At 47.1% G+C, this 27,331-nt stretch overlaps 2 protein-coding genes across 3 annotated transcripts in view; one reads left to right on the top strand and one right to left on the bottom strand.

The window, feature by feature from the left end:
- Nucleotides 1-7,720: 7,720 nt before the first annotated feature.
- LOC118940211 (ATP synthase membrane subunit DAPIT, mitochondrial-like) lies at nt 7,721-11,764 on the bottom strand. 2 transcript variants are annotated; one of them, XM_036948680.1, is made up of 4 exons: nt 11,606-11,764; nt 11,375-11,445; nt 8,041-8,133; nt 7,721-7,888 (listed from the first exon to the last, which is right to left on the bottom strand). In XM_036948680.1, the coding sequence occupies exons 1-4, from the start codon at nt 11,652-11,654 to the stop codon at nt 7,787-7,789; spliced, it is 315 nt and encodes a 104-aa protein (XP_036804575.1). In that variant the 5' UTR covers nt 11,655-11,764; the 3' UTR covers nt 7,721-7,786. The 2 variants fall into 2 exon arrangements, with proteins under 2 accessions (XP_036804575.1, XP_036804576.1); XM_036948681.1 differs by having other exon boundaries at nt 11,630-11,699.
- Nucleotides 11,765-19,836: 8,072 nt separating this feature from the next.
- The window catches only part of LOC110510730 (protein kinase C beta type), a 110,206-nt gene continuing 102,711 nt past the window's right edge, over nt 19,837-27,331 (top strand). Inside the window, exons 1-2 of the mRNA XM_036948670.1 lie at nt 19,837-20,321; nt 23,040-23,071. Of these exons, the coding sequence (XP_036804565.1) occupies nt 20,119-20,321; nt 23,040-23,071 (235 nt within the window). The 5' untranslated portion in view covers nt 19,837-20,118. The remainder of the gene's footprint in view (nt 20,322-23,039; nt 23,072-27,331) is intronic.

Genomic DNA, 27,331 nt, shown 5'->3' with positions numbered 1-27,331 from the left:
CCCATTCCCATCCCCCCGAACCAGCCCCGTCTCCCCATCCCCCATCCCCCTGAACCAGCCCCGTCTCCCCATCCCCCTGAACCAGCCCCGTCTCCCCATCCCCCTGAACCAGCCCGTCTCCCCATCCCCCTGACCCAGCCCCGTCTCCCCATCCCCCTGACCCAGCCCCGTCTCCCCATCCCCCTCACCCAGCCCCGTCTCCCCATCCCCCTGAACCAGCCCCGTCTCCCCATCCCCCTGACCCAGCCCCGTCTCCCCATCCCCCTGAACCAGCCCCGTCTCCCCATCCCCCTGAACCAGCCCCGTCTCCCCATCCCCCTGAACCAGCCCCGTCTCCCGATCCCCCTGAACCAGCCCCGTCTCCCCATCCCCATCCCCCTGAACCAGCCCCGTCGCCCCATCCCCCTGAACCAGCCCCGTCTAACCATCCCCATCCCCCTGAACCAGCCCCGTCTCCCCATCCCCATGAACCAGCCCCGTCTCCCCATCCCCATCCCCCTGACCCAGCCCCGTCTCCCCATTCCCATCCCCCTGAACCAGCCCGTCTCCCCATTCCATCCCCCCGAACCAGCCCCGTCTCCCCATTCCCATCCCCCCGAACCAGCCCCGTCTCCCCATCCCCCATCCCCCTGAACCAGCCCCGTCTCCCCATCCCCCTGAACCAGCCCCGTCTCCCCATCCCCCTGAACCAGCCCCGTCTCCCCATCCCCATGAACCAGCCCCGTCTCCCCATCCCCCTGAACCAGCCCCGTCTCCCCATCCTCCTGAACCAGCCCCGTCTCCCGATCCCCCTGAACCAGCCCCGTCTCCCCATCCCCCTGAACCAGCCCCGTCGCCCCATCCCCCTGAACCAGCCCCGTCTCCCCATCCCCATCCCCCTGAACCAGCCCCGTCTCCCCATCCCCATGAACCAGCCCCGTCTCCCCATCCCCATCCCCCTGACCCAGCCCCGTCTCCCCATTCCCATCCCCCAGAACCAGCCCGTCTCCCCATTCCCATCCCCCCGAACCAGTCCCGTCTCCCCATCCCCATCCCCCTGACCCAGCCCCGTCTCCCCATTCCCATCCCCCTGACCCAGCCCCGTCTCCCCATTCCCATCCCCCAGAACCAGCCCGTCTCCCCATTCCCATCCCCCCGAACCAGCCCCGTCTCCCCATTCCCATCCCCCAGGACCAGCCCGTCTCCCCATTCCCATCCCCCCGAACCAGCCCCGTCTCCCCATCCCCCATCCCCCTGAACCAGCCCCGTCTCCCCATCCCCCTGAACCAGCCCCGTCTCCCCATCCCCCTGAACCAGCCCGTCTCCCCATCCCCCTGACCCAGCCCCGTCTCCCCATCCCCCTGACCCAGCCCCGTCTCCCCATCCCCCTCACCCAGCCCCGTCTCCCCATCCCCCTGAACCAGCCCCGTCTCCCCATCCCCCTGACCCAGCCCCGTCTCCCCATCCCCCTGAACCAGCCCCGTCTCCCCATCCCCCTGAACCAGCCCCGTCTCCCCATCCCCCTGAACCAGCCCCGTCTCCCGATCCCCCTGAACCAGCCCCGTCTCCCCATCCCCATCCCCCTGAACCAGCCCCGTCGCCCCATCCCCCTGAACCAGCCCCGTCTAACCATCCCCATCCCCCTGAACCAGCCCCGTCTCCCCATCCCCATGAACCAGCCCCGTCTCCCCATCCCCATCCCCCTGACCCAGCCCCGTCTCCCCATTCCCATCCCCCTGAACCAGCCCGTCTCCCCATTCCATCCCCCCGAACCAGCCCCGTCTCCCCATTCCCATCCCCCCGAACCAGCCCCGTCTCCCCATCCCCCATCCCCCTGAACCAGCCCCGTCTCCCCATCCCCCTGAACCAGCCCCGTCTCCCCATCCCCCTGAACCAGCCCGTCTCCCCATCCCCCTGACCCAGCCCCGTCTCCCCATCCCCCTGACCCAGCCCCGTCTCCCCATCCCCCTGACCCAGCCCCGTCTCCCCATCCCCCTGACCCGTCTCCCCATCCCCCTGAACCAGCCCCGTCTCCCCATCCCCCTGACCCAGCCCCGTCTCTCCATCCCCCTGAACCAGCCCCGTCTCCCCATCCCCCTGAACCAGCCCCGTCTCCCCATCCCCCTGAACCAGCCCCGTCTCCCCATCCCCCTGAACCAGCCCCGTCTCCCCATCCCCCTGAACCAGCCCCGTCTCCCCATCCCCATGAACCAGCCCCGTCTCCCCATCCCCATCCCCCTGAACCAGCCCCGTCTCCCCATCCCCATCCCCCTGAACCAGCCCCGTCTCCCCATCCCCATCCCCCTGAACCAGCCCCGTCTCCCCATTCCCATCCCCCTGAACCAGCCCCGTCTCCCCATTCCCATCCCACTGAACCAGCCCCGTCTCCCCATTCCCATCCCCCTGAACCAGCCCCGTCTCCCCATTCCCATCCCCCTGAACCAGCCCCGTCTCCCCATTCCCATCCCCCTGAACCAGCCCCGTCTCCCCATCCCCATCCCCCTGAACCAGCCCCGTCTCCCCATCCCCATGAACCAACCCCGTCTCCCCATCCCCCTGAACCAGCCCCGTCTCCCCATCCCCTGACCCAGCCCCCCATCCCCCTGACCCAGCCCCGTCTCCCCATCCCCCTGAACCAGCCCCGTCTCCCCATCCCCATCCCCCTGAACCAGCCCCGTCTCCCCATCCCCCTGAACCAGCCCCGTCTCCCCATCCCCATCCCCCTGAACCAGCCCCGTCTCCCCATCCCCCTGAACCAGCCCCGTCTCCCCATCCCCCTCTCCCCATCCCCCTGAACCAGCCCCGTCTCCCCATCCCCCTGAACCAGCCCCGTCTCCCGATCCCCCTGAACCAGCCCCGTCTCCCCATCCCCATCCCCCTGAACCAGCCCCGTCGCCCCATCCCCCTGAACCAGCCCCGTCTCCCCATCCCCATCCCCCTGAACCAGCCTCGTCTCCCCATCCCCATGAACCAGCCCCGTCTCCCCATCCCCATACCCCTGACCCAGCCCCGTCTCCCCATTCCCATCCCCCCGAACCAGCCCCGTCTCCCCATCCCCATCCCCCCGAACCAGCCCCGTCTCCCCATCCCCATCCCCCTGAACCAGCCCCGTCTCCCCATCCCCGTCTCCCCATCCCCCTGAACCAGCCCGTCTCCCCATCCCCCTGACCCAGCCCCGTCTCCCCATCCCCCTGAACCAGCCCCGTCTCCCCATCCCCCTGAACCAGCCCCGTCTCCCCATCCCCCTGAACCAGCCCCGTCTCCCCATCCCCATGAACCAGCCCCGTCTCCCCATCCCCATGAACCAGCCCCGTCTCCCCATCCCCATGAACCAGCCCCGTCTCCCCATCCCCATCCCCATCCCCCTGAACCAGCCCCGTCTCCCCATCCCCATCCCCCTGAACCAGCCCTCGGGGGCGGTTGATGGGTCAATTGGGTTGTAGGGGGGTGAATGGGTCGATTGGATTGTGGGGGGGGGGGGGGTGGTGAATGGGTCGATTGGGTTGTAGGGGGTGAATGAGTCGTTTGGGTTGTGGGGGGGGTGAATGGGTCGATTGGGTTGTGGGGGGGTGAATGGGTCGATAGGTTGTGGGGGGGTGAATGGGTCGATTGGGTTGTAGGGGGGTGAATGGGTCGATTGGGTTGTAGGGGGGTGAATGGGTCGATTGGATTGTGGGGGGGGGGTGAATTGGTCGATTGGGTTGTAGGGGGGTAAATGGGTCGATTGGGTTGTGGGGGGAGTGAATGGGTCGATTGGGTTGTGGGGGGGTGAATGGGTCGATTGGGTTGTAGGGGGGTGAATGGGTCGATTGGGTTGTAGGGGGGGTTTGATGGGTCAATTGGGTTGTAGGGGGGTGAATGGGACGATTGGATTGTGGGGGGGGTGAATGGGTCGATTGGGTTGCGGGGGTGTGGGTGAATGGGTCGATTGGGTTGTAGGGGGGGTGAATGGGTCGATTGGATTGTGGGGGGGGGTGAATGGGTCGATTGGGTTGTGGGGGGGGGGTTGAATGGGTCGATTGGGTTTTAGGGGGGGGGTGAATGGGTCGATTGGATTGTGGGGGGGGTGAATGGGTCGATTGAGTTGTGGGGGGGGGGTGAATGGGTCGATTGGGTTGCGATTGGGTCGGTTGGGTTGTGGGGGGGGGGGGTGAATGGGTCGATTGGGTTGTGGGGGGGGGGGTGAATGGGTCGATTGAGTTGTAGGGGGGTGAATGGGTCGATTGGGTTGTAGGGGGGGGGGGTTGATGGGTCAATTGGGTTGTAGGGGGGTGAATGGGTCGATTGGGTTGTAGGGGGGTGAATGGGTCGATTGGGTTGTAGGGGGGTGAATGGGTCGATTGGGTTGTGGGGGGGGGGGGGTGAATGGGTCGATTGGGTTGTAGGGGGGTGAATGGGTCGATTGGGTTGTAGGGGGGTGAATGGGTCGATTGGATTGTGGGGGGGTGGTGAATGGTTCGATTGGGTTGTAGGGGGTGAATGAGTCGATTGGGTTGTGGGGGGGGTGAATGGGTCGATTGGGTTGTGGGGGGGGTGAATGGGTCGATTGGGTTGTGGGGGGGTGAATGGGTCGATTGGGTTGTGGGGGGGTGAATGGGTCGATTGGGTTGTAGGGGGGTGAATGGGTCGATTGGGTTGTAGGGGGGTGAATGGGTCGATTGGGTTGTAGGGGAGTGAATGGGTCGATTGGATTGTGGGGGGGGGGGGGTGAATGGGTCGATTGGGTTGTAGGGGGGTGAATGGGTCGATTGGGTTGTAGGGGGGTGAATGGGTCGATTGGGTTGTGGGGGGGGTGAATAGGTCGATTGGGTTGTGGGGGGGTGAATGGGTCGATTGGGTTGTAGGGGGGTGAATGGGTCGATTGGGTTAGGGGGGGTGAATGGGTCGATTGGGTTGTGGGGGGGGGGGGGGGTGCAGGTTATTGCCAGGTTAGATGGGGCCTGTGGGGAGGTTAGATGGGGCCTGTGGGGAGGTTAGATGCGGCCTGTGGGGAGGTTAGATGGGGCCTGTGGGGCCCAATGTGATATCTTTTCATGGGGCTAAAACCCCTGTCAGCGTCGCTGAACCGCTGACTGAGACTGGAGGTCTGTCGAGGGCAAGTCACAGGAAGAACGAGCCGCAGCATCTAATCAAGCATCTCTTGATTCTGCCTCTTTCCTCTCTCCTCATCCTCTCTCTCCTCATCCCCTCTCTCCTCATCCTCTCTCTCCTCATCCCCTCTCTCCTCATCCCCTCTCTCCTCATCCCCTCTCTCCTCATCCTCTCTCTCCTCATCCCCTCTCTCCTCATCCCCTCTCTCCTCATCCTCATCCCCTCTCTCCTCATCCCCTCTCTCCTCATCCTCTCTCTCTTCATCCCCTCATCCTCTCTCTCCTCCTCATCCCCTCTCTCCTCATCCTCTCTCTCCTCATCCTCATCCCATCCCCTCTCTCCTCATCCCCTCTCCTCATCCTCTCTCTCCTCATCCTCTCTCTCCTCATCCTCTCTCTCCTCATCCCCTCTCTCCTCATCCTCTCTCTCCTCATCCTCTCTCTCCTCTCCCTGACTTCCTGGTCTGTAAGGTAAGTGACTTTAATGTGTCAAGCAGATGACACGTTCTCTTAGCCTTTTACGAAACGTAGTAACGTTTAAGACATGGACTTCATGTTAAAATGTTAACAATGTGCCAAAAAAATAGTTTGAATTAATGTTTTCATTTTATTAGCTAAACTAAACTTGTTTAAAACAGCAACATTGTTGTGGAAATCAGCCTTGTTTGCATAGCGATGATGAAAAGAACGTCATTTAGGCTGTAATGATCTGCAAGATTCTAATCATTAGGTCATCACACCGTTGATATGGCAACGGACGCTAACAGTTTATAGAATCCCATTGTGACGTAGAGGGGGACGCTATTTGGCCGGGGGACATTATTTGGCATGACATGCCCTTGTTTCCATAGAGACCATATATAACTACCAAGGTAGACTACCTACAGTAGGCTGTATAAGGGCCCTTGTTTCCATAGAGACCGTATATAACTACCAAGGTAGACTACCTACAGTAGGCTGCATAAGGGCCCTTGTTTCCATAGAGACCGTATATAACTAGTAAGGTAGACTACCTATACTAAGGCTGCATATTTAAGCATTAAGGCCAGAGGGGAGGTGGCATATGGACAATATACCAAAGACTGATCTTAAGCACGACACAACGCGGAGTGCCTGGACACAGCCCTTAGCCGTGGTATATTGGTCATATACCAAAGACCGATCTTAAGCACGACACAACGCGGAGTGCCTGGTCACAGCCCTTAGCCGTGGTATACTGGTCATATACCAAAGACCGATCTTAAGCACGACACAACGCGGAGTGCCTGGACACAGCCCTTAGCCGTGGTATACTGGTCATATACCAAAGACCGATCTTAAGCGCGACACAACGCGGAGTGCCTGGTCACAGCCCTTAGCCGTGGTATACTGGTCATATACCAAAGACCGATCTTAAGCACGACACAACGCGGAGTGCCTGGACACAGCCCTTAGCCGTGGTATACTGGTCATATACCAAAGACCGATCTTAAGCACGACACAACGCGGAGTGCCTGGACACAGCCCTTAGCCGTGGTATACTGGTCATATACCAAAGACCGATCTTAAGCACGACACAACGCGGAGTGCCTGGACACAGCCCTTAGCCGTGGTATACTGGTCATATACCACAAACCCCTGAGGTGCCTTGTTGCTATGATAAACTGGTTAGCAACGTAATTAGAGCGGTAAAAAAATAAAATGTTTTGTCATACCCGTGGTATACTGTCTGATATACTACGGCTTTCAGCCAATCAGCACTCGAACCACCCAGTTTATAATGTAGTACATTCTCTCTCTCTCCTCAGCGCCACCCTGTGGCCAGACATACACACTGCAGCCTGGAGCTCCCGCCAGTGTGTTGTCATGGTTACTGGTTAGTCTGAATACCAGGATGGATTCTGCTCGGTTCTATTCTGGGTTAAAGATTAAACCAAGACGACACAGAGACATCGTGACTGGATTAAACTCTATTTATTAACATTTACATACAGAGAGAGAGAGAGAGAGAGAGAGAGAGAGAGAGGAGGGATAGAGAGAGAGGGAGCAGAAGAGAGAGAGAGGGATAGAGAGAGAGGGAGGGATAGAGAGAGAGGGAGCAGAAGAGAGAGAGAGGGAGGGGTGGGGAAGAGAGAGGAAGAGAGGGAGAGAGAGGGAAGAGAGAGAGGGGAAGAGAGGGGAAGAGATGGAGAGAGAGAGAGGGAGGGAAGGGATAGAGAGAGAGGGAGCAGAAGAGAGAGAGAGGGAGAGAGAGAGAGGCAGGGGAGGGATAGAGAGAGAGAGGGAGCAGAAGAGAGAGAGAGGGAGAGAGAGAGAGAGAGAGAGAGGGAGGGTGGGATAGAGAGAGAGGGAGCAGAAGAAAGGGAGAGGGAAAGAGAGGGGAAGAGAGGGAGAGAGGGGAAGAGAGAGGGGAAGAGAGAGAGAGAGGGGAAGAGAGAGGGAGAGAGGGGAAGAGAGAGAGAGAGGGAGAGAGAGAGGGGAAGAGAGAGGGGAAGAGAGAGAGAGAGAGAGAGAGAGAGAGAGGGGAAGAGAGGGGAAGAGAGGGGAAGAGAGGGGAAGAGAGGGGAAGAGAGGAGAAGAGAGGAGAAGAGAGGAGAAGAGAGGAGGAGAGAGGGGGAGAGAGGGGGAGAGAGGGGGAGAGAGAGGGAAAACTGCTGTTATGAATCTCTGTATTATTGGAAATCAATGTGAATATCAGGCCAATAAAGCGTTGGGATATTGAGAGAGGGTCTTTTCAGTCAGGCAGTGGGGCTGGCTACTCTTGGGTCCTCTTTACTCCGATGGCGTATCATATAGGCTGCTGCCGACAACGCTAGGACACCATAGGTAGCCAGGACAAACTAGAGAGAGAGAGAGAGAGAGGTTATGTCAGCAGTATAATACTCCTCTAGAGCTATGGCAGCAGCAGCTAGTGTGTGTGTGTGTGTCTGTGTGTGTGTGTGTGTGTGTGTCTGTGTGTGTGTGTGTGTCTGTGTGTGTGTGTGTATCTTACGTTGCGTCTCCCCTGTAGTGTGTAGCTGTTGAAATGTCTCCTCCATCCAGTCAGGTTAACAGTGGCTGGAGCCTCCATACCAAACAACTGTCTCTGTTACACACACAGAGAGAGGGTGAAAGTTGGGTCGATAACAGAGGTGTGGTATTGGTTAGGGGTCGATGGTAGAGGTGTGGTATTGGTTAAGGGTCGATGGTAGAGGTGTGGTATTGGTTAAGGGTCGATGGTAGAGGTGTTGTATTGGTTAGGGGTCGATGGTAGAGGTGTGGTATTGGTTAAGGGTCGATGGTAGAGGTGTTGTATTGGTTAAGGGTCGATGACAGAGGTGTGGTATTGGTTAGGGGTCGATGGTAGAGGTGTGGTATTGGTTAAGGGTCGATGACAGAGGTGTGGTATTGGTTAAGGGTCGATAACAGAGGTGTTGTATTGGTTAAGGGTCGATGACAGAGGTGTGGTATTGGTTAAGGGTCGATGACAGAGGTGTGGTATTGGTTAAGGGTCGATGACAGAGGTGTGGTATTGGTTAGGGGTCGATGGTAGAGGTGTGGTATTGGTTAGGGGTTGATGACAGAGGTTAAGGGTGGATGACAGAGGTGTGGTATTGGTTAAGGGTGGATGACAGAGGTGTGGTATTGGTTAGGGGTCGATGACAGAGGTGTGGTATTGGTTAAGGGTGGATGACAGAGGTGTGGTATTGGTTAGGGGTCGATGACAGAGGTGTGGTATTGGTTAGGGGTCGATGACAGAGGTGTGGTATTGGTTAAGGGTGGATGACAGAGGTGTGGTATTGGTTAAGGGTCGATGACAGAGGTGTGGTATTGGTTAAGGGTGTGGTATTGGTTAAGGGTGTGGTATTGGGTAGAGGTGTGGTATTGGGTAGAGGTGTGGTATTGGGTAGAGGTGTGGTATTGGGTAGAGGTGTGGTATTGGTTAAGGGTGTGGTATTGGGTAGAGGTGTGGTATTGGGTAGAGGTGTGGTATTGGGTAGAGGTGTGATATTGGGTAGAGGTGTTGTATTGGGTAGAGGTGTGGTATTGGGTAGAGGTGTGGTATTGGGTAGAGGTGTGGTACTGGGTAGAGGTGTGGTATTGGGTAGAGGTGTGGTATTGGTTAAGGGTGTGGTATTGGTTAAGGGTGTGGTATTAGTAGAGGTGTGGTATTGGTTAAGGGTGTGGTATTGGTAGAGGTGTGGTATTGGGTAGAGGTGTGGTAATGGTTAAGGGTGTGGTATTGGTAGAGGTGTGGTATTGGGTAGAGGTGTGGTACTGGGTAGAGGTGTGGTATTGGGTAGAGGTGTGGTATTGGTTAAGGGTGTGGTATTGGTTAAGGGTGTGGTATTAGTAGAGGTGTGGTATTGGTTAAGGGTGTGGTATTGGTAGAGGTGTGGTATTGGGTAGAGGTGTGGTAATGGTTAAGGGTGTGGTATTGGTAGATGTGTGGTATTGGTTAAGGGTGTGGTATTGGTTAAGGGTGTGGTATTGGGTAGAGGTGTGGTATTGGGTAGAGGTGTGGTATTGGGTAGAGGTGTGGTATTGGTTAAGGGTGTGGTATTGGTAGAGATGTGGTATTGGTTAAGGGTGTGGTATTGGTTAAGGGTGTGGTATTAGTAGAGGTGTGGTATTGGTTAAGGGTGTGGTATTGGTAGAGGTGTGGTATTGGGTAGAGGTGTGGTAATGGTTAAGGGTGTGGTATTGGTAGAGGTGTGGTATTGGTTAAGGGTGTGGTATTGGTTAAGGGTGTGGTATTGGGTAGAGGTGTGGTATTGGGTAGAGGTGTGGTATTGGGTAGAGGTGTGGTATTGGTTAAGGGTGTGGTATTGGTAGAGGTGTGGTACTGGGTAGAGGTGTGGTACTGGGTAGAGGTGTGGTATTGGTTAAGGGTGTGGTATTGGTTAAGGGTGTGGTATTGGGTAGAGGTGGTATTGGTTAAGGGTGTGGTATTGGGTAGAGGTGTGGTATTGGTTAAGGGTGTGGTATTGGGTAGAGGTGTGGTATTGGGTAGAGGTGTGGTATTGGGTAGAGGTGTGGTATTGGGTAGAGGTGTGGTATTGGGTAGAGGTGTGGTATTGGGTAGAGGTGTGGTATTGGGTAGAGGTGTAGTATTGGGTAGAGGTGTGGTATTGGGTAGAGGTGTGGTATTGGTTAAGGGTGTGGTATTGGTTAAGGGTGTGGTATTGGGCAGAGGTGTGGTATTGGGTAGAGGTGTGGTGTTGGGTAGAGGTGTGGTATTGGGTAGAGGTGTGGTATTGGGTAGAGGTGTGGTATTGGGCAGAGGTGTGGTATTGGTTAAGGGTGTGGTATTGGTTAAGGGTGTGGTATTGGGTAGAGGTGTGGTATTGGGTAGAGGGGTGGTATTGGGTAGAGGTGTGGTATTGGGTAGAGGTGTGGTATTGGGTAGAGGTGTGGTATTGGTTAAGGGTGTGGTATTGGGTAGAGGTGTGGTATTGGGTAGAGGTGTGGTATTGGGTAGAGGTGTGGTATTGGGTAGAGGTGTGGTATTGGTTAAGGGTGTGGTATTGGGTAGAGGTGTGGTATTGGGTAGAGGTGTGGTATTGGTTAAGGGTGTGGTATTGGGTAGAGGTGTGGTATTGGTTAAGGGTGTGGTATTGGGTAGAGGTGCGGTATTGGTTAAATACACTGAACTAAAATCTAAACACCAGCGTGTAAAGTGTTGGCCCCGTGTTTCATGATCCGAAATAAGAACGTCTCTGACATTTTCCATAAGCACGAAACGTAATCCATCCACCTGACACCTGTGGCAAATCAAGAAGCTGATTAAACAGCACGATCATTACCCAGGTGCATCTGGTTCCGGGGACAACAAAAGACCACTCTAAAAATGTGTTTTGCCTCATGAAACGGATGTGAAACGGCTAGCTAGTTAGCGGTGATGCGCGCTAAATAGCGTTTCAATCGGTGACGTCACTTGCTCTGAGACCTTGAAGTAGTGGTTCCCCTTTGCTCTGCAAGGGTTCGCGCCCGGGTATGGGCGAGGGAACGGTCTGAAGTTATACTGTTACACACACACAACCAAACAGATGTCTCAAGTTGAAGGCGCGAGCAATTGGCACGATGACTACAGGAATGTCCACCGGAGCTGTTGCCAGACAATTTGATGTTCATAAGTTTTTTACAATAAAGCGCCGCCAATGTCGTTACAACCGGCCACGCCAGGATATTGAAATTGTTGCGTTTATATTTTTTGTTCAGTATATTTAGCCGTTTTATGGCTTGGATGTAGAAGCTGTTCGTTCCAGACTTAGTGTGCGGGGGTAGAGAAGACAGTCTAGGGGGGGGGGGGGGGGGGGGGGGGGGGGTTCACTCGGTTTACCGACCTTCACCTCGGTGATCAGATGACCGAAGCTCGTGAGCGGGATCCGCGTCTTTACCGGGGAAGTTGGCATGGCTGAGGAAACGGTTCACAACAAGATAACACTATTGGCTGAAGGTTAGGTTCATGTCGCGTTCACAAGCCTGCTACAACACATGCAAATAACCAACAGACGTTTCAAACCAGACAACAGTTAGAATACAATCAACACGGACTCAAACCACAATATACTCACCGGAACGGCTCGGTAAGGACACACCGCTATCCGTACACATTGTTTTCATATGGAACCTTTCTTTCTTCCGGTTTCATTTGATTGACAGTGTATGTACCCAGTCAGGCTTAATCATTCAAAATCGCATCCAATGACAGTTACACAAGCGGCAATGTCGGATCCCAGCGTGTCTTCTCCCAAACAGCCAGCAGGTGGCGCCAGAAACACTCCGTTGAACAGATGCTGCAGACATTAAATTATAAAGGGCTTTATTGGCGTGGGACACATGTTTACATTCCCAAAGCAAGTTAAATAAACAGACATTAACAGTAAACATTACACACCTACTGTATATAGACTCACTACTGTATTAACCTCACTACTGTATATAGCCTCTCTACTGTATATAGACTCTCTAGTGTATATAGCATCTCTACTGTATATAGCCTCACTACTGTATATAGCCTCTCTACTGTATACAGCCTCTCTACTGTATATAGCCTCTACTGTATATAGCCTCTCTAGTGTATATAGCCTCTCTACTATATATAGCCTCTCTACTGTATATAGCCTCACTACTGTAATAGCCTCTCTACTGTATATAGCCTCTCTAGTGTATATAGCATCTCTACTGTATATAGCCTCACTACTGTATATAGCCTCTCTACTGTATATAGCCTCTCTACTGTATATAGCCTCTACTGTATATAGCCTCTCTAGTGTATATAGCCTCTCTACTGTATATAGCCTCTACTGTATATAGCCTCTACTGTATATAGCCTCTCTACTGTATATAGCCTCTAGTGTATATAGCATCTCTACTGTATATAGCATCTCTACTGTATATAGCCTCACTACTGTATATAGCCTCTCTACTGTATATAGCCTCTACTGTATATAGCCTCTCTAGTGTATATAGCCTCTCTACTGTATATAGCCTCTACTGTATATAGCCTCTCTACTGTATATAGCCTCTCTACTGTATATAGCCTCTCTACTGTATATAGCCTCTACTGTATATAGCCTCTCTAGTGTATATAGCCTCACTACTGTATATAGCCTCTACTGTATAGAGCCTCTCTACTGTATATAGCCTCTCTACTGTATATAGCCTCTCTACTGTATATAGCCTCTACTGTATATAGCCTCTCTAGTGTATATAGCCTCACTACTGTATATAGCCTCTACTGTATATAGCCTCTACTGTATATAGCCTCTACTGTATATAGCCTCTACTGTATGTAGCCTCACTACTGTATATAGTCTCTCTACTGTATATAACCTCTCTACTGTATATAGCCCCTCTACTGTATATAACCTCTCTACTGTATATAGCCTCTCTACTGTATATAGCCTCTCTACTGTATATAGCCTCTACTGTATATAGCCTCTCTACTGTATATAGCCTCTCTACTGTATATAACCTCTCTACTGTTATATAGCCTCTCTACTGTATATAGCCTCTCTACTGTATATAGCCTCTCTACTGTATATAACCTCTCTACTGTTATATAGCCTCTCTACTGTATATAGCCTCACTACTGTATATAGCCTCTCTACTGTATATAGCCTCTCTACTGTATATAACCTCTCTACTGTTATATAGCCTCTCTACTGTATATAGCCTCACTACTGTATATAGCCTCACTACTGTATATAGCCTCTCTACTGTATATAGCCTCACTACTGTATATAGCCTCTACTGTATAGAGCCTCTCTACTGTATATCGCCTCTCTACTGTATATAGCCTCTCTACTGTATATAGCCTCTACTGTATATAGCCTCTCTAGTGTATATAGCCTCACTACTGTATATAGCCTCTACTGTATATAGCCTCTACTGTATATAGCCTCTACTGTATGTAGCCTCACTACTGTATATAGTCTCTCTACTGTATATAACCTCTCTACTGTATATAGCCCCTCTACTGTATATAACCTCTCTACTGTATATAGCCTCTCTACTGTATATAGCCTCTCTACTGTATATAACCTCTCTACTGTTATATAGCCTCTCTACTGTATATAGCCTCACTACTGTATATAGCCTCTCTACTGTATATAGCCTCTCTACTGTATATAGTCTCACTACTGTATATAGCCTCTCTACTGTATATAGCCTCACTACTGTATATAACCTCTCTACTGTTATTTTTCACTGCCTATTGTTCACCTAATACCTTTTTTGCACTATTGGTTGGAGCCTGTAAGTCAGCATTTCACTGTAAGGTCTACTACACCTGTTGTATTCAGCATTTCACTGTAAGGTCTACTACACCTGTTGTATTCAGCATTTCACTGTAAGGTCTACTACACCTGTTGTATTCAGCATTTCACTGTAAGGTCTACTACACCTGTTGTATTCAGCATTTCACTGTAAGGTCTACTACACCTGTTGTAGTCAGCATTTCACTGTAAGGTCTACTACACCTGTTGTATTCAGCATTTCACTATGAGGTCTACTACACCTGTTGTATTCAGCATTTCACTGTAAGGTCTACTACACCTGTTGTATTCAGCATTTCACTATGAGGTCTACTACACCTGTTGTATTCAGCATTTCACTGTAAGGTCTACTACACCTGTTGTATTCAGCATTTCACTGTAAGGTCTACTACACCTGTTGTATTCAGCATTTCACTGTAAGGTCTACTACACCTGTTGTATTCAGCATTTCACTGTGAGGTCCATTACACCTGTTGTATTCAGCATTTCACTGTGAGGTCTACTACACCTGTTGTATTCAGCATTTCACTGTGAGGTCTACTACACCTGTTGTTTTCAGTATTTCACTGTGAGGTCTACTACACCTGTTGTTTTCAGTATTTCACTGTGAGGTCTACTACACCTGTTGTATTCAGCATTTCACTGTAAGGTCTACTACACCTGTTGTATTCAGCATTTCACTGTAAGGTCTACTACACCAGTTATATTCAGCATTTCATTGTAAGGTCTACTACACCTGTTGTAGTCAGCATTTCACTGTAAGGTCTACTACACCTGTTTTCCTAGTGGTTTATCTCCTTGATGGTTCAGATCTGGAGAGAGGCTGGGCTTTCTACCAGGATCCACGTCACTCCCTTAGAGCTCTGTGACTTTACCCTGCTATTCTACCAGGATCCACGTCACTCCCTTAGAGCTCTGTGACTTTACCCTGCTATTCTACCAGGATCCACGTCACTCCCTTAGAGCTCTGTGACTTTACCCTCCTATTCTACCAGGATCCTTAGAGCTCTGTGACTTTACCCTGCTATTCTACCAGGATCCACGTCACTCCCTTAGAGCTCTGTGACTTTACCCTCCTATTCTACCAGGATCCACACCACTCCCTTAGAGCTCTGTGACTTTACCCTCCTATTCCACAGTTCTATATTCTGGTGTTCTATCTATTCTACCGTTCTATATTCTGGTGTTCTATCTATTCTACTGTTCTATATTCTACTGTTCTATATTCTGGTGTTCTATCTATTCTACCGTTCTATATTCTGGTGTTCTATCTATTCTACTGTTCTATATTCTGGTGTTCTATCTATTCTACTGTTCTATATTCTGGTGTTCTATCTATTCTACTGTTCTATATTCTGGTGTTCTATCTATTCTACTGTTCTATATTCTGGTGTTCTATCTATTCTACTGTTCTATATTCTGGTGTTCTATCTATTCTACTATTCTATATTCTGGTGTTCTATCTATTCTACTGTTCTATATTCTGGTGTTCTATCTATTCTACCGTTCTATATTCTGGTGTTCTATCTATTCTACCGTTCTATATTCTGGTGTTCTATCTATTCTACTGTTCTATATTCTGGTGTTCTATCTATTCTACCGTTCTATATTCTGGTGTTCTATCTATTCCACAGTTCTATATTCTGGTGTTCTATCTATTCTACTGTTCTATATTCTGGTGTTCTATCTATTCTACTGTTCTATATTCTACTGTTCTATATTCTGGTGTTATATCTATTCTATTGTTCTATATTCTGGTGTTCTATCTATTCTACTGTTCTATATTCTGGTGTTCTATCTATTCTACCGTTCTATATTCTGGTGTTCTATCTATTCTATTGTTCTATATTCTGGTGATCTATCTATTCTACTGTTCTATATTCTGGTGTTCTATCTATTCTACTGTTCTATATTCTGGTGTTCTATATATTCTACTATTCTATCTATTCTACTGTTCTATATTCTACTGTTCTTTCTATTCTACTGTTCTATATTCTACTGTTCTATATTCTACTATTCTATCTATTCTACTGTTCTATATTCTACTGTTCTTTCTATTCTACTGTTCTATATTCTACTGTTCTTTCTATTCTACTGTTCTATATTCTGGTGTTCTATCTATTCTACTGTTCTATATTCTACTATTCTATCTATTCTACTGTTCTATATTCTACTGTTCTATATTCTACTGTTCTTTCTATTCTACTGTTCTATATTCTGGTGTTCTATCTATTCTACTGTTCTATATTCTACTATTCTATCTATTATACTGTTCTATATTCTACTGTTCTATATTCTACTGTTCTTTCTATTCTACTGTTCTATATTCTGGTGTTCTATCTATTCTACCGTTCTATATTCTGGTGTTCTATATATTCTACTATTCTATCTATTCTACTGTTCTATATTCTACTGTTCTATATTCTACTGTTCTATATTCTGGTGTTCTATCTATTCTACTGTTCTATATTCTACTGTTCTATATTCTACTGTTCTATATTCTGGTGTTCTATCTATTCTACTGTTCTATATTCTACTGTTCTATATTCTACTGTTCTTTCTATTCTACTGTTCTATATTCTGGTGTTCTATCTATTCTACCGTTCTATATTCTGGTGTTCTATCTATTCTACTGTTCTATATTCTACTGTTCTATATTCTACTGTTCTTTCTATTCTACTGTTCTATATTCTGGTGTTCTATCTATTCTACCGTTCTATATTCTGGTGTTCTATCTATTCTACTGTTCTATATTCTACTGTTCTATATTCTACTGTTCTTTCTATTCTACTGTTCTATATTCTGGTGTTCTATCTATTCTACCGTTCTATATTCTGGTGTTCTATCTATTCTACTGTTCTATATTCTACTGTTCTATATTCTACTGTTCTTTCTATTCTACCGTTCTATATTCTGGTGTTCTATCTATTCTACCGTTCTATATTCTGGTGTTCTATATATTCTACTATTCTATCTATTCTACTGTTCTATATTCTGGTGTTCTATCTATTCTACCGTTCTATATTCTGGTGTTCTATCTATTCTATTGTTCTATATTCTGGTGTTCTATCTATTCTACCGTTCTATATTCTGGTGTTCTATCTATTCTACCGTTCTATATTCTGGTGTTCTATCTATTCCACAGTTCTATATTCTGGTGTTCTATCTATTCTACTGTTCTATATTCTGGTGTTCTATCTATTCTACTGTTCTATATTCTACTGTTCTATATTCTGGTGTTATATCTATTCTATTGTTCTATATTCTGGTGTTCTATCTATTCTACTGTTCTATATTCTGGTGTTCTATCTATTCTACCGTTCTATATTCTGGTGTTCTATCTATTCTATTGTTCTATATTCTGGTGATCTATCTATTCTACTGTTCTATATTCTGGTGTTCTATCTATTCTACTGTTCTATATTCTGGTGTTCTATATATTCTACTATTCTATCTATTCTACTGTTCTATATTCTACTGTTCTTTCTATTCTACTGTTCTATATTCTACTGTTCTATATTCTACTATTCTATCTATTCTACTGTTCTATATTCTACTGTTCTTTCTATTCTACTGTTCTATATTCTACTGTTCTATATTCTACTATTCTATCTATTCTACTGTTCTATATTCTACTGTTCTTTCTATTCTACTGTTCTATATTCTGGTGTTCTATCTATTCTACTGTTCTATATTCTACTATTCTATCTATTCTACTGTTCTATATTCTACTGTTCTATATTCTACTGTTCTTTCTATTCTACTGTTCTATATTCTGGTGTTCTATCTATTCTACTGTTCTATATTCTACTATTCTATCTATTATACTGTTCTATATTCTACTGTTCTATATTCTACTGTTCTTTCTATTCTACTGTTCTATATTCTGGTGTTCTATCTATTCTACCGTTCTATATTCTGGTGTTCTATATATTCTACTATTCTATCTATTCTACTGTTCTATATTCTACTGTTCTATATTCTACTGTTCTATATTCTGGTGTTCTATCTATTCTACTGTTCTATATTCTACTGTTCTATATTCTGGTGTTCTATCTATTCTACTGTTCTATATTCTACTGTTCTATATTCTACTGTTCTTTCTATTCTACTGTTCTATATTCTGGTGTTCTATCTATTCTACCGTTCTATATTCTGGTGTTCTATCTATTCTACTGTTCTATATTCTACTGTTCTATATTCTACTGTTCTTTCTATTCTACTGTTCTATATTCTGGTGTTCTATCTATTCTACCGTTCTATATTCTGGTGTTCTATCTATTCTACTGTTCTATATTCTACTGTTCTATATTCTACTGTTCTTTCTATTCTACTGTTCTATATTCTGGTGTTCTATCTATTCTACCGTTCTATATTCTGGTGTTCTATCTATTCTACTGTTCTATATTCTACTGTTCTATATTCTACTGTTCTTTCTATTCTACCGTTCTATATTCTGGTGTTCTATCTATTCTACCGTTCTATATTCTGGTGTTCTATATATTCTACTATTCTATCTATTCTACTGTTCTATATTCTGGTGTTCTATCTATTCTACCGTTCTATATTCTGGTGTTCTATCTATTCTATTGTTCTATATTCTGGTGTTCTATCTATTCTACCGTTCTATATTCTGGTGTTCTATCTATTCTATTGTTCTATATTCTGGTGATCTATCTATTCTACTGTTCTATATTCTACTGTTCTATATTCTACTGTTCTATATTCTACAGTTCTATATTCTACTGTTCTATATTCTACTGTTCTATATTCTGGTGTTCTATCTATTCTATTGTTCTATATTCTGGTGTTCTATCTATTCTACCGTTCTATATTCTGGTGTTCTATCTATTCTATTGTTCTATATTCTGGTGATCTATCTATTCTACTGTTCTATATTCTGGTGTTCTATCTATTCCACAGTTCTATATTCTGGTGTTCTATCTATTCTACTGTTCTATATTCTGGTGTTCTTTCTATTCTACTGTTCTATATTCTGGTGTTCTATCTATTCTACTGTTCTATATTGTACTGTTCTATATTCTGGTGTTCTATCTATTCTATTGTTCTATATTCTGGTGTTCTATCTATTCTACTGTTCTATATTCTGGTGTTCTATCTATTCTACTGTTCTATATTCTACTGTTCTATATTCTGGTGTTCTATCTATTCTATTGTTCTATATTCTGGTGTTCTATCTATTCTACTGTTCTATATTCTGGTGTTCTATCTATTCTACTGTTCTATATTCTGGTGTTCTATCTATTCTACTGCTCTATATTCTGGTGTTCTATCTATTCTACTGTTCTATATTCTGGTGTTCCATCTATTCTACTGTTCTATTCCATCATCCTCTACATTCTAGAGTTCCACCCACGTCCTTCTCTTTCTCACTGGCTGAGTGGCTGGTCAGGTCATCTTCAACAAGTGTCCAGGTTGTTTATCTCTCTGGGGATGTTTTAGACCTACATTCACAAACATTCACTAACATTCACTAACATTCACTATCATTCACTATCATTCACTAACATTCACTATCATTCACTAACATTCACTAACATTCATTCAATAACATTCACTAACATTCACTAACATTCACTAACATTCACTATCATTCACTAACATTCACTAACATTCACTATCATTCACTAACATTCACTATCATTCACTATCATTCAATAACATTCACTAACATTCACTAACATTCACTAACATTCACTATCATTCACTAACATTCACTATCATTCACTAACATTCACTAACATTCAATAATATTCAATATCATACAATAACATTCACTAACATTCAATAACACCCCTTCTCTCTTGTCAGTATCTCTGTCTCTCTCATGACCTAGGCTACACCCTACTGTTCACCGAAATGTTTGCGACAAAAACAGTCCCTCTGTCTCTTCCTACACACTCACACCGTGTACGGTGGAATTCGGAGTAGATAAGGGGGAGGGGCCTTCATTGCCCCCTATCTCACGGTTCCAGCGCAACACTCTTCCTGCAGACAACATACACACTGCACGAGGCGCTTCGCTCACACACCAGCAGCACGTCGCCACAGCTGTAGCAGCGCTGCTCAGTCTCCGGGGGCTGTGGGAGATCCGAGCGAACAGGGAAGCAGGGCCCACGGGGAGTCGGGACCCAGCAGTGTGAGGCTTGGCAGGAGTCAGGACATTCACACCGAGCGAACACCGGGGGGAAACCGACACTGAGAGAGGAATAAGGGAGGGAGGCACCTTCTGAAAAAGACACACAACTCTCTCTTTCCTCCTAATTTCAAAACACTTCCGCGTTAAAATGGCTGACCGCGAGCAGGGCAGCAGCGACGGAGAGAGCTCGAGCACCGGGGGATCCGAGCGGCGGGAGAGCGGGGCCGCGAGGGGCTTCGCGCGCCAAGGAGCTCTGCGCCAGAAGAACGTGCACGAGGTCAAGGACCACAAGTTCATCGCGCGCTTCTTCAAGCAGCCCACGTTCTGCAGCCACTGCACGGACTTCATCTGGTTAGTGTGCGTGCGTGGGGGATGTGCGTGTGTGTGTGCGGCGCGCAGGGTACAGGTGATTCACCTGCTGCTGAATGACTTTAGCCAGGCAGAGAGAGACAGAGAGACGCATGAATTGCTAACAAGAGATATAAACCCACAGCCTTTACACACAGCCTCCAACAACCGAATGGAACATGGTTGTATAACCATTAGTCCGCCATTGTTAGTGTCCTGTGTGTGGTCAGACCCACCAGAGACAGAGAGTCAGTCTATCGACCATTCTACCGCATCACACACTGACTCCAGGTGGTTGGTGTGTGTGTCTCTGTGTGTGTCTCTGTGTGTGTGTGTGTGTGTCTCTGTGTGTGTCTCTGTGTGTGTGTCTCTGTGTGTGTGTGTGTGTGTGTGTGTGTGTGTGTGTGTGTGTGTGTGTGTGTGTGTGTGTGTGTGTGTGTGTGTGTGTGTGTGTGTCGGTCCATTCAAGGATGTTATGATCTGATTTATCTTCAGCTCATTAAGTACAAACTGAATGGGGGGGTCAGGTAGACTGGTGTTAGAGGGGGGGGTCAGGTAGACTGGTGTTAGAGGGGGGGGGGGGGTTCAGGTAGACTGGTGTTAGAGGGGGGGGTCAGGTAGACTGGTGTTAGAGGGGGGGGTCAGGTAAACTGGTGTTAGAGGGGGGGGTCAGGTAAACTGGTGTTAGAGGGGGGGGTCAGGTAGACTGGTGTTAGAGGGGGGGTCAGGTAGACTGGTGTTAGAGGGGGGGGGGGGGGGGGTTCAGGTAGACTGGTGTTAGAGGGGGGGGGGGGGGGTTCAGGTAGACTGGTGTTAGAGGGGGGGGGGGTTCAGGTAAACTGGTGTTAGAGGGGGGGTCAGGTAGACTGGTGGTTAGAGGGGGGTTCAGGTAGACTGGTGTTAGGGGGGGTCAGGTAGACTGGTGTTAGAGGGGGGGTCAGGTAGACTGGTGTTAGGGGGGGTCAGGTAACTGGTGTTAGAGGGGGGGTTCAGGTAGACTGGTGTTAGAGGGGGGGTCAGGTAGACTGGTGGTTAGAGGGGGGTTCAGGTAGACTGGTGTTAGGGGGGGTCAGGTAGACTGGTGTTAGAGGGGGGGTCAGGTAGACTGGTGTTAGGGGGGGTCAGGTAACTGGTGTTAGAGGGGGGGGGGGGTCAGGTAGACTGGTGTTAGAGGGGGGGTCAGGTAGACTGGTGTTAGGGAGGGGGGTCAGGTAACTGGTGTTAGGGGGGGGCGGGGGTCAGGTAGACTGGTGGTTAGAGGGGGGGGGGGTCAGGTAGACTGGTGTTAGAGGGGGGGGGGGTCAGGTAGACTGGTGGTTAGAGGGGGGGTCAGGTAGACTGGTGGTTAGGGGGGGGGGGTCAGGTAGACTGGTGGTTAGAGGGAGTCAGGTAATCCGGTGGTTAGAGGGGGTCAGGTAGACTGGTGGTTAGAGGGGGGGGGGGGTCAGGTAGACTGGTGGTTAGAAGGGGGGGTCAGGTAAACTGGTGGTTAGAGACGGGGGGGGTCAGGTAGACTGGTGGTTAGAGAGGGGGGGGTCAGGTAGACTGGTGATCAGAGGGGGGAGGTCAGGTAGATTGGTGTTAGGGGGGGGGGGGGGGGTCAGGTAGACTGGTGGTTGGGGGGGGGGGTCAGGTAGACTGGTGGTTAGAGAGGGGGGGGGTCAGGTAGATTGGTGTTACGGGGGGGGGGGGGTCAGGTAGACTGGTGGTTAGAGGGGGGGGTCAGGTAGACTGGTGGTTAGAGGGGGGGGTCAGGTAGACTGGTGGTTAGAGAGGGGGGTCAGGTAGACTGGTGGTTAGAGGGGGGGTCAGGTAGACTGGTGGTTAGAGGAGGGGGGTCAGGTAAACTGGTGGTTAGAGAGGGGGGCTCAGCAGGTAGACTGGTGGTTAGAGGGGGGGTCAGGTAGACTGGTGGTTAGAGTGGGCGGGGGGGTCAGGTAGACTGGTGGTTAGAGGGGGGGTCAGGTAGATTGGTGGTTAGAGAGGGGGGGGGTCAGCAGGTAGACTGGTGGTTAGAGAGGGGGGGGTCAGGTAGATTGGTGGTTAGAGAGGGGGGGGGTCAGGTAGATTGGTGTTACAGGGGGGGGGGTCAGGTAGACTGGTGGTTAGAGGGGGGGGTCAGGTAGACTGGTGGTTAGAGAGGGGGGTCAGGTAGACTGGTGGTTAGAGGGGGGGTCAGGTAGACTGGTGGTTAGAGAGGGGGGGGGGTCAGCAGGTAGATTGGTGGTTAGAGAGGGGGGGGTCAGGTAGATTGGTGGTTAGAGGGGGGGGTCAGCAGGTAGACTGGTGGTTAGAGAGGGGGGGTCAGGTAGACTGGTGGTTAGAGGGGGGGTCAGCTGGTAGACTGGTGGTTAGAGGGGGGGGGGTCAGGTAGACTGGTGGTTAGAGAGGGGGGGGTCAGGTAAATTGGTGGTTAGAGAGGGGGGGGTCAGCAGGTAGATTGGTGGTTTGAGGGGGGGGGTCAGCAGGTAGACTGGTGGTTAGAGAGGGGGGGGGGTCAGGTAGATTGGTGGTTAGAGGGGGAACACAGTTAACTGTGTTTTTGTCTGTTGTTTTGTCAGTAATGTGGACGTTCGGTGTGTTTGGACCCCAGGAAGAGCAGCCAATGAGGATCCCTAATAAATACAACCACAATTCCAACGTCAGAAAGCCGTGTGTTGTAGTGAGGACATTCCATCATCGGAGTCCATAATAAACCTCATGTTTCATTTCTCTTCACAGGGGGTTCGGGAAGCAAGGTTTCCAGTGTCAAGGTAGGACTTATCTACGGGCCTGTTGGCCTACTATAGTAGTCTATATATAGGACTTCTCTACGGGCCTGTTGGCCTACTATAGTAGTCTATATATAGGACTTCTCTATGGGCCTGTTGGCCTACTATAGTAGTCTATATATAGGACTTCTCTACGGGCCTGTTGGCCTACTATAGTAGTCTATATATAGGACTTATCTACGGGCCTGTTGGCCTACTATAGTAGTCTATATATAGGACTTCTCTATGGGCCTGTTGGCCTACTATAGTAGTCTATATATAGGACTTATCTACGGGCCTGTTGGCCTACTATAGTAGTCTATATATAGGACTTATCTACGGGCCTGTTGGCCTACTATAGTAGTCTATCTATAGGACTTATCTACGGGCCTGTTGGCCTACTATAGTAGTCTATATATAGGACTTCTCTACGGGCCTGTGGGCCTACTATAGCAGTCTATATATAGGACTTATCTACGGGCCTGTTGGCCTACTATAGTAGTCTATATATAGGACTTATCTATGGGCCTACTATAGTAGTCTATATATAGGACTTATCTATGGGCCTGTTGGCCTACTATAGTAGTCTATATATAGGACTTATCTATGGGCCTGTTGGACTACAATAGTAGTCTATATATAGGACTTATCTATGGGCCGGTTGGCCTACTATAGTAGTCTATATATAGGACTTATCTACGGGCCTGTTGGCCTACTATAGTAGTCTATATATAGGACTTCTCTACGGGCCTGTTGGCCTACTATAGTAGTCTATATATAGGACTTATCTACAGGCCTCTTGGCCTACTATAGTAGTCTATATATAGGACTTATCTATGGGCCTACTATAGTAGTCTATATATAGGACTTATCTATGGGCCTGTTGGCCTACTATAGTAGTCTATATATAGGACTTATCTACGGGCCTGTTGGCCTACTATAGTAGTCTATATATAGGACTTATCTACGGGCCTGTTGGCCTACAATAGTAGTCTATATATAGGACTTATCTATGGGCCTGTTGGCCTACTATAGTAGTCTATATATAGGACTTATCTACGGGCCTATTGGCCTACTATAGTAGTAGGTTACTATAGCAGTCTATATATTGTAGTAGGTTACTATGGCAGCCTATATATTGTAGTAGGTTACTATAGCAGCCTATATGTTGTAGTAGGTTACTATAGCAGTCTATATATTGTGGTAGGTTACTATAGCAGCCTAGTCTATATATTGTAGTAGGTTACGATAGCAGCCTATATATTGTAGTAGGTTACTATAGCACCCTATATATTGTAGTAGGTTACTATAGCAGCCTATATATTGTAGTAGGTTACTATAGCAGCCTATATATTGTAGTAGGTTACTATAGCAGCCTATATATTGTAGTAGGTTACTATAGCAGCCTATATATTGTAGTAGGTTACTATAGCAGCCTATATATTGTAGTAGGTTACTATAGCAGCCTATATATTGTAGTAGGTTACTATAGCAGCCTAGTCTATATATTGTAGTAGGTTACGATAGCAGCCTATATATTGTAGTAGGTTACTATAGCAGCCTATATATTGTAGTAGGTTACTATAGCAGCCTATATATTGTAGTAGGTTACTATAGCAGCCTATATATTGTAGTAGGTTACTATAGCAGCCTATATTTTGTAGTAGGTTACTATGGCAGCCTATATATTGTAGTAGGTTACTATAGCACCCTATATATTGTAGTAGGTTACTATGGCAGCCTATATATTGTAGTAGGTTACTATAGCACCCTATATATTGTAGTAGGTTACTATAGCAGCCTATATGTTGTAGTAGGTTACTATGGCAGCCTATATATTGTAGTAGGTTACTATAGCAGCCTATATGTTGTAGTAGGTTACTATAGCAGCCTATATATTGTAGTAGGTTACTATGGCAGCCTATATATTGTAGTAGGTTACTATAGCAGCCTATATGTTGTAGTAGGTTACTATAGCAGCCTATATATTGTAGTAGGTTACTATAGCAGCCTATATGTTGTAGTAGGTGCCTATATATTGTAGTAGGTTACTATAGCAGCCTAGTCTATATATTGTAGTAGGTTACTATAGCAGCCTATATATTGTAGTAGGTTACTATATTAGCCTATATATTGTAGTAGGTTATTATAGCAGCCTATATGTTGTAGTAGGTTACTATAGCAGCCTATATATTGTAGTATGTTACTATGGCAGCCTATATATTGTAGTAGGTTACTATAGCAGCCTATATATTGTAGTAGGTTACTATAGCAGCCTATATATTGTAGTAGGTTATTATAGCAGCCTATATATTGTAGTAGGTTACTATAGCAGCCTATATGTTGTAGTAGGTTACTATAGCAGCCTATATATTGTAGTATGTTACTATAGCAGTCTATATATTGTAGTAGGTTATTATAGCAGCCTATATATTGTAGTAGGTTATTATAGCAGTCTATATATTGTAGTAGGTTATTATAGCAGTCTATATATTGTAGTAGGTTATTATAGCAGCCTATATATTGTAGTAGGTTACTATAGCAGCCTATATATTGTAGTAGGTTATTATAGCAGCCTATATATTGTAGTAGGTTACTATAGCAGCCTATATATTGTAGTAGGTTATTATAGCAGCCTATATATTGTAGTAGGTTATTATAGCAGCCTATATGTTGTAGTAGGTTACTATAGCAGCCTATATATTGTAGTATGTTACTATAGCAGCCTATATGTTGTAGTAGGTGCCTATATATTGTAGTAGGTTACTATAGCAGCCTATATATTGTAGTAGGTTATTATAGCAGCCTATATGTTGTAGTACGTTACTATAGCAGCCTATATGTTGTAGTAGGTGCCTATATATTGTAGTATGTTACTATAGCAGTCTATATATTGTAGTAGGTTATTATAGCAGCCTATATATTGTAGTAGGTTACTATAGCAGCCTATATATTGTAGTAGGTTATTATAGCAGCCTATATATTGTAGTAGGTTACTATAGCAGCCTATATGTTGTAGTAGGTTACTATGGCAGCCTATATATTGTAGTAGGTTACTATAGCAGCCTATATGTTGTAGTAGGTTACTATAGCAGCCTATATATTGTAGTAGGTTACTATAGCAGCCTATATGTTGTAGTAGGTTACTATAGCAGCCTATATATTGTAGTATGTTACTATAGCAGCCTATATGTTGTAGTAGGTGCCTATATATTGTAGTAGGTTACTATAGCAGCCTATATATTGTAGTAGGTTACTATAGCAGTCTATATATTGTAGTAGGTTACTATAGCAGCCTATATATTGTAGTAGGTTATTATAGCAGCCTATATGTTGTAGTACGTTACTATAGCAGCCTATATGTTGTAGTAGGTGCCTATATATTGTAGTAGGTTACTATAGCAGCCTATATATTGTAGTAGGTTATTATAGCAGTCTATATATTGTAGTAGGTTACTATAGCAGTCTATATATTGTAGTAGGTTATTATAGCAGTCTATATATTGTAGTAGGTTATTATAGCAGTCTATATATTGTAGTAGGTTACTATAGCAGTCTATATATTGTAGTATGTTACTATAGCAGTCTATATATTGTAGTAGGTTACTATAGCAGCCTATATATTGTAGTAGGTTATTATAGCAGTCTATATATTGTAGTAGGTTATTATAGCAGTCTATATATTGTAGTAGGTTACTATAGCAGTCTATATATTGTAGTATGTTACTATAGCAGCCTATATATTGTAGTAGGTTACTATAGCAGCCTATATATTGTAGTAGGTTATTATAGCAGCCTATATGTTGTAGTACGTTACTATAGCAGCCTATATGTTGTAGTAGGTTACTATATACCATGTCATTATAATACAGTAGCCAAATGTAATGACTAGAAATATTCCCCACGTTGCTATGGTGATCTGTTGATGGTTAACGGTTAGACCTGATGTCTGCTGTTGTCTTCTGGTCCGTCCCATCTGGTGACAGGTGGTTCCGTTGTCACGGGGAGGAGTCGGTTACAGGGGGAGGGGCAGCGGGGGTGTGTCCAGCTGTGATGTCACGCTGTGATTGATCCCAGTCATTATTTATAGCAGGGATGGGCAACTTTGATTTGGGTGTGGGTGGGGGCCGCTCATCATGATGGGTATTTGATGTGGGTGGGGGTGGGGGCCGCTCATCATGATGGGTCTTTGATGGGGGTGGGGGCCGCTCATCATGATGGGTCTTTGATGTGGGTGGGGGTGGGGGGCCACTCATCATGATG

The sequence above is a fragment of the Oncorhynchus mykiss genome, chromosome 17 (assembly GCF_013265735.2).
Source record: "Oncorhynchus mykiss isolate Arlee chromosome 17, USDA_OmykA_1.1, whole genome shotgun sequence".
Lineage (NCBI taxonomy): Eukaryota > Metazoa > Chordata > Actinopteri > Salmoniformes > Salmonidae > Oncorhynchus > Oncorhynchus mykiss.
Note: the sequence above shows the minus strand (reverse complement) of the source record. Positions and strands in the feature narration are given on the sequence as shown.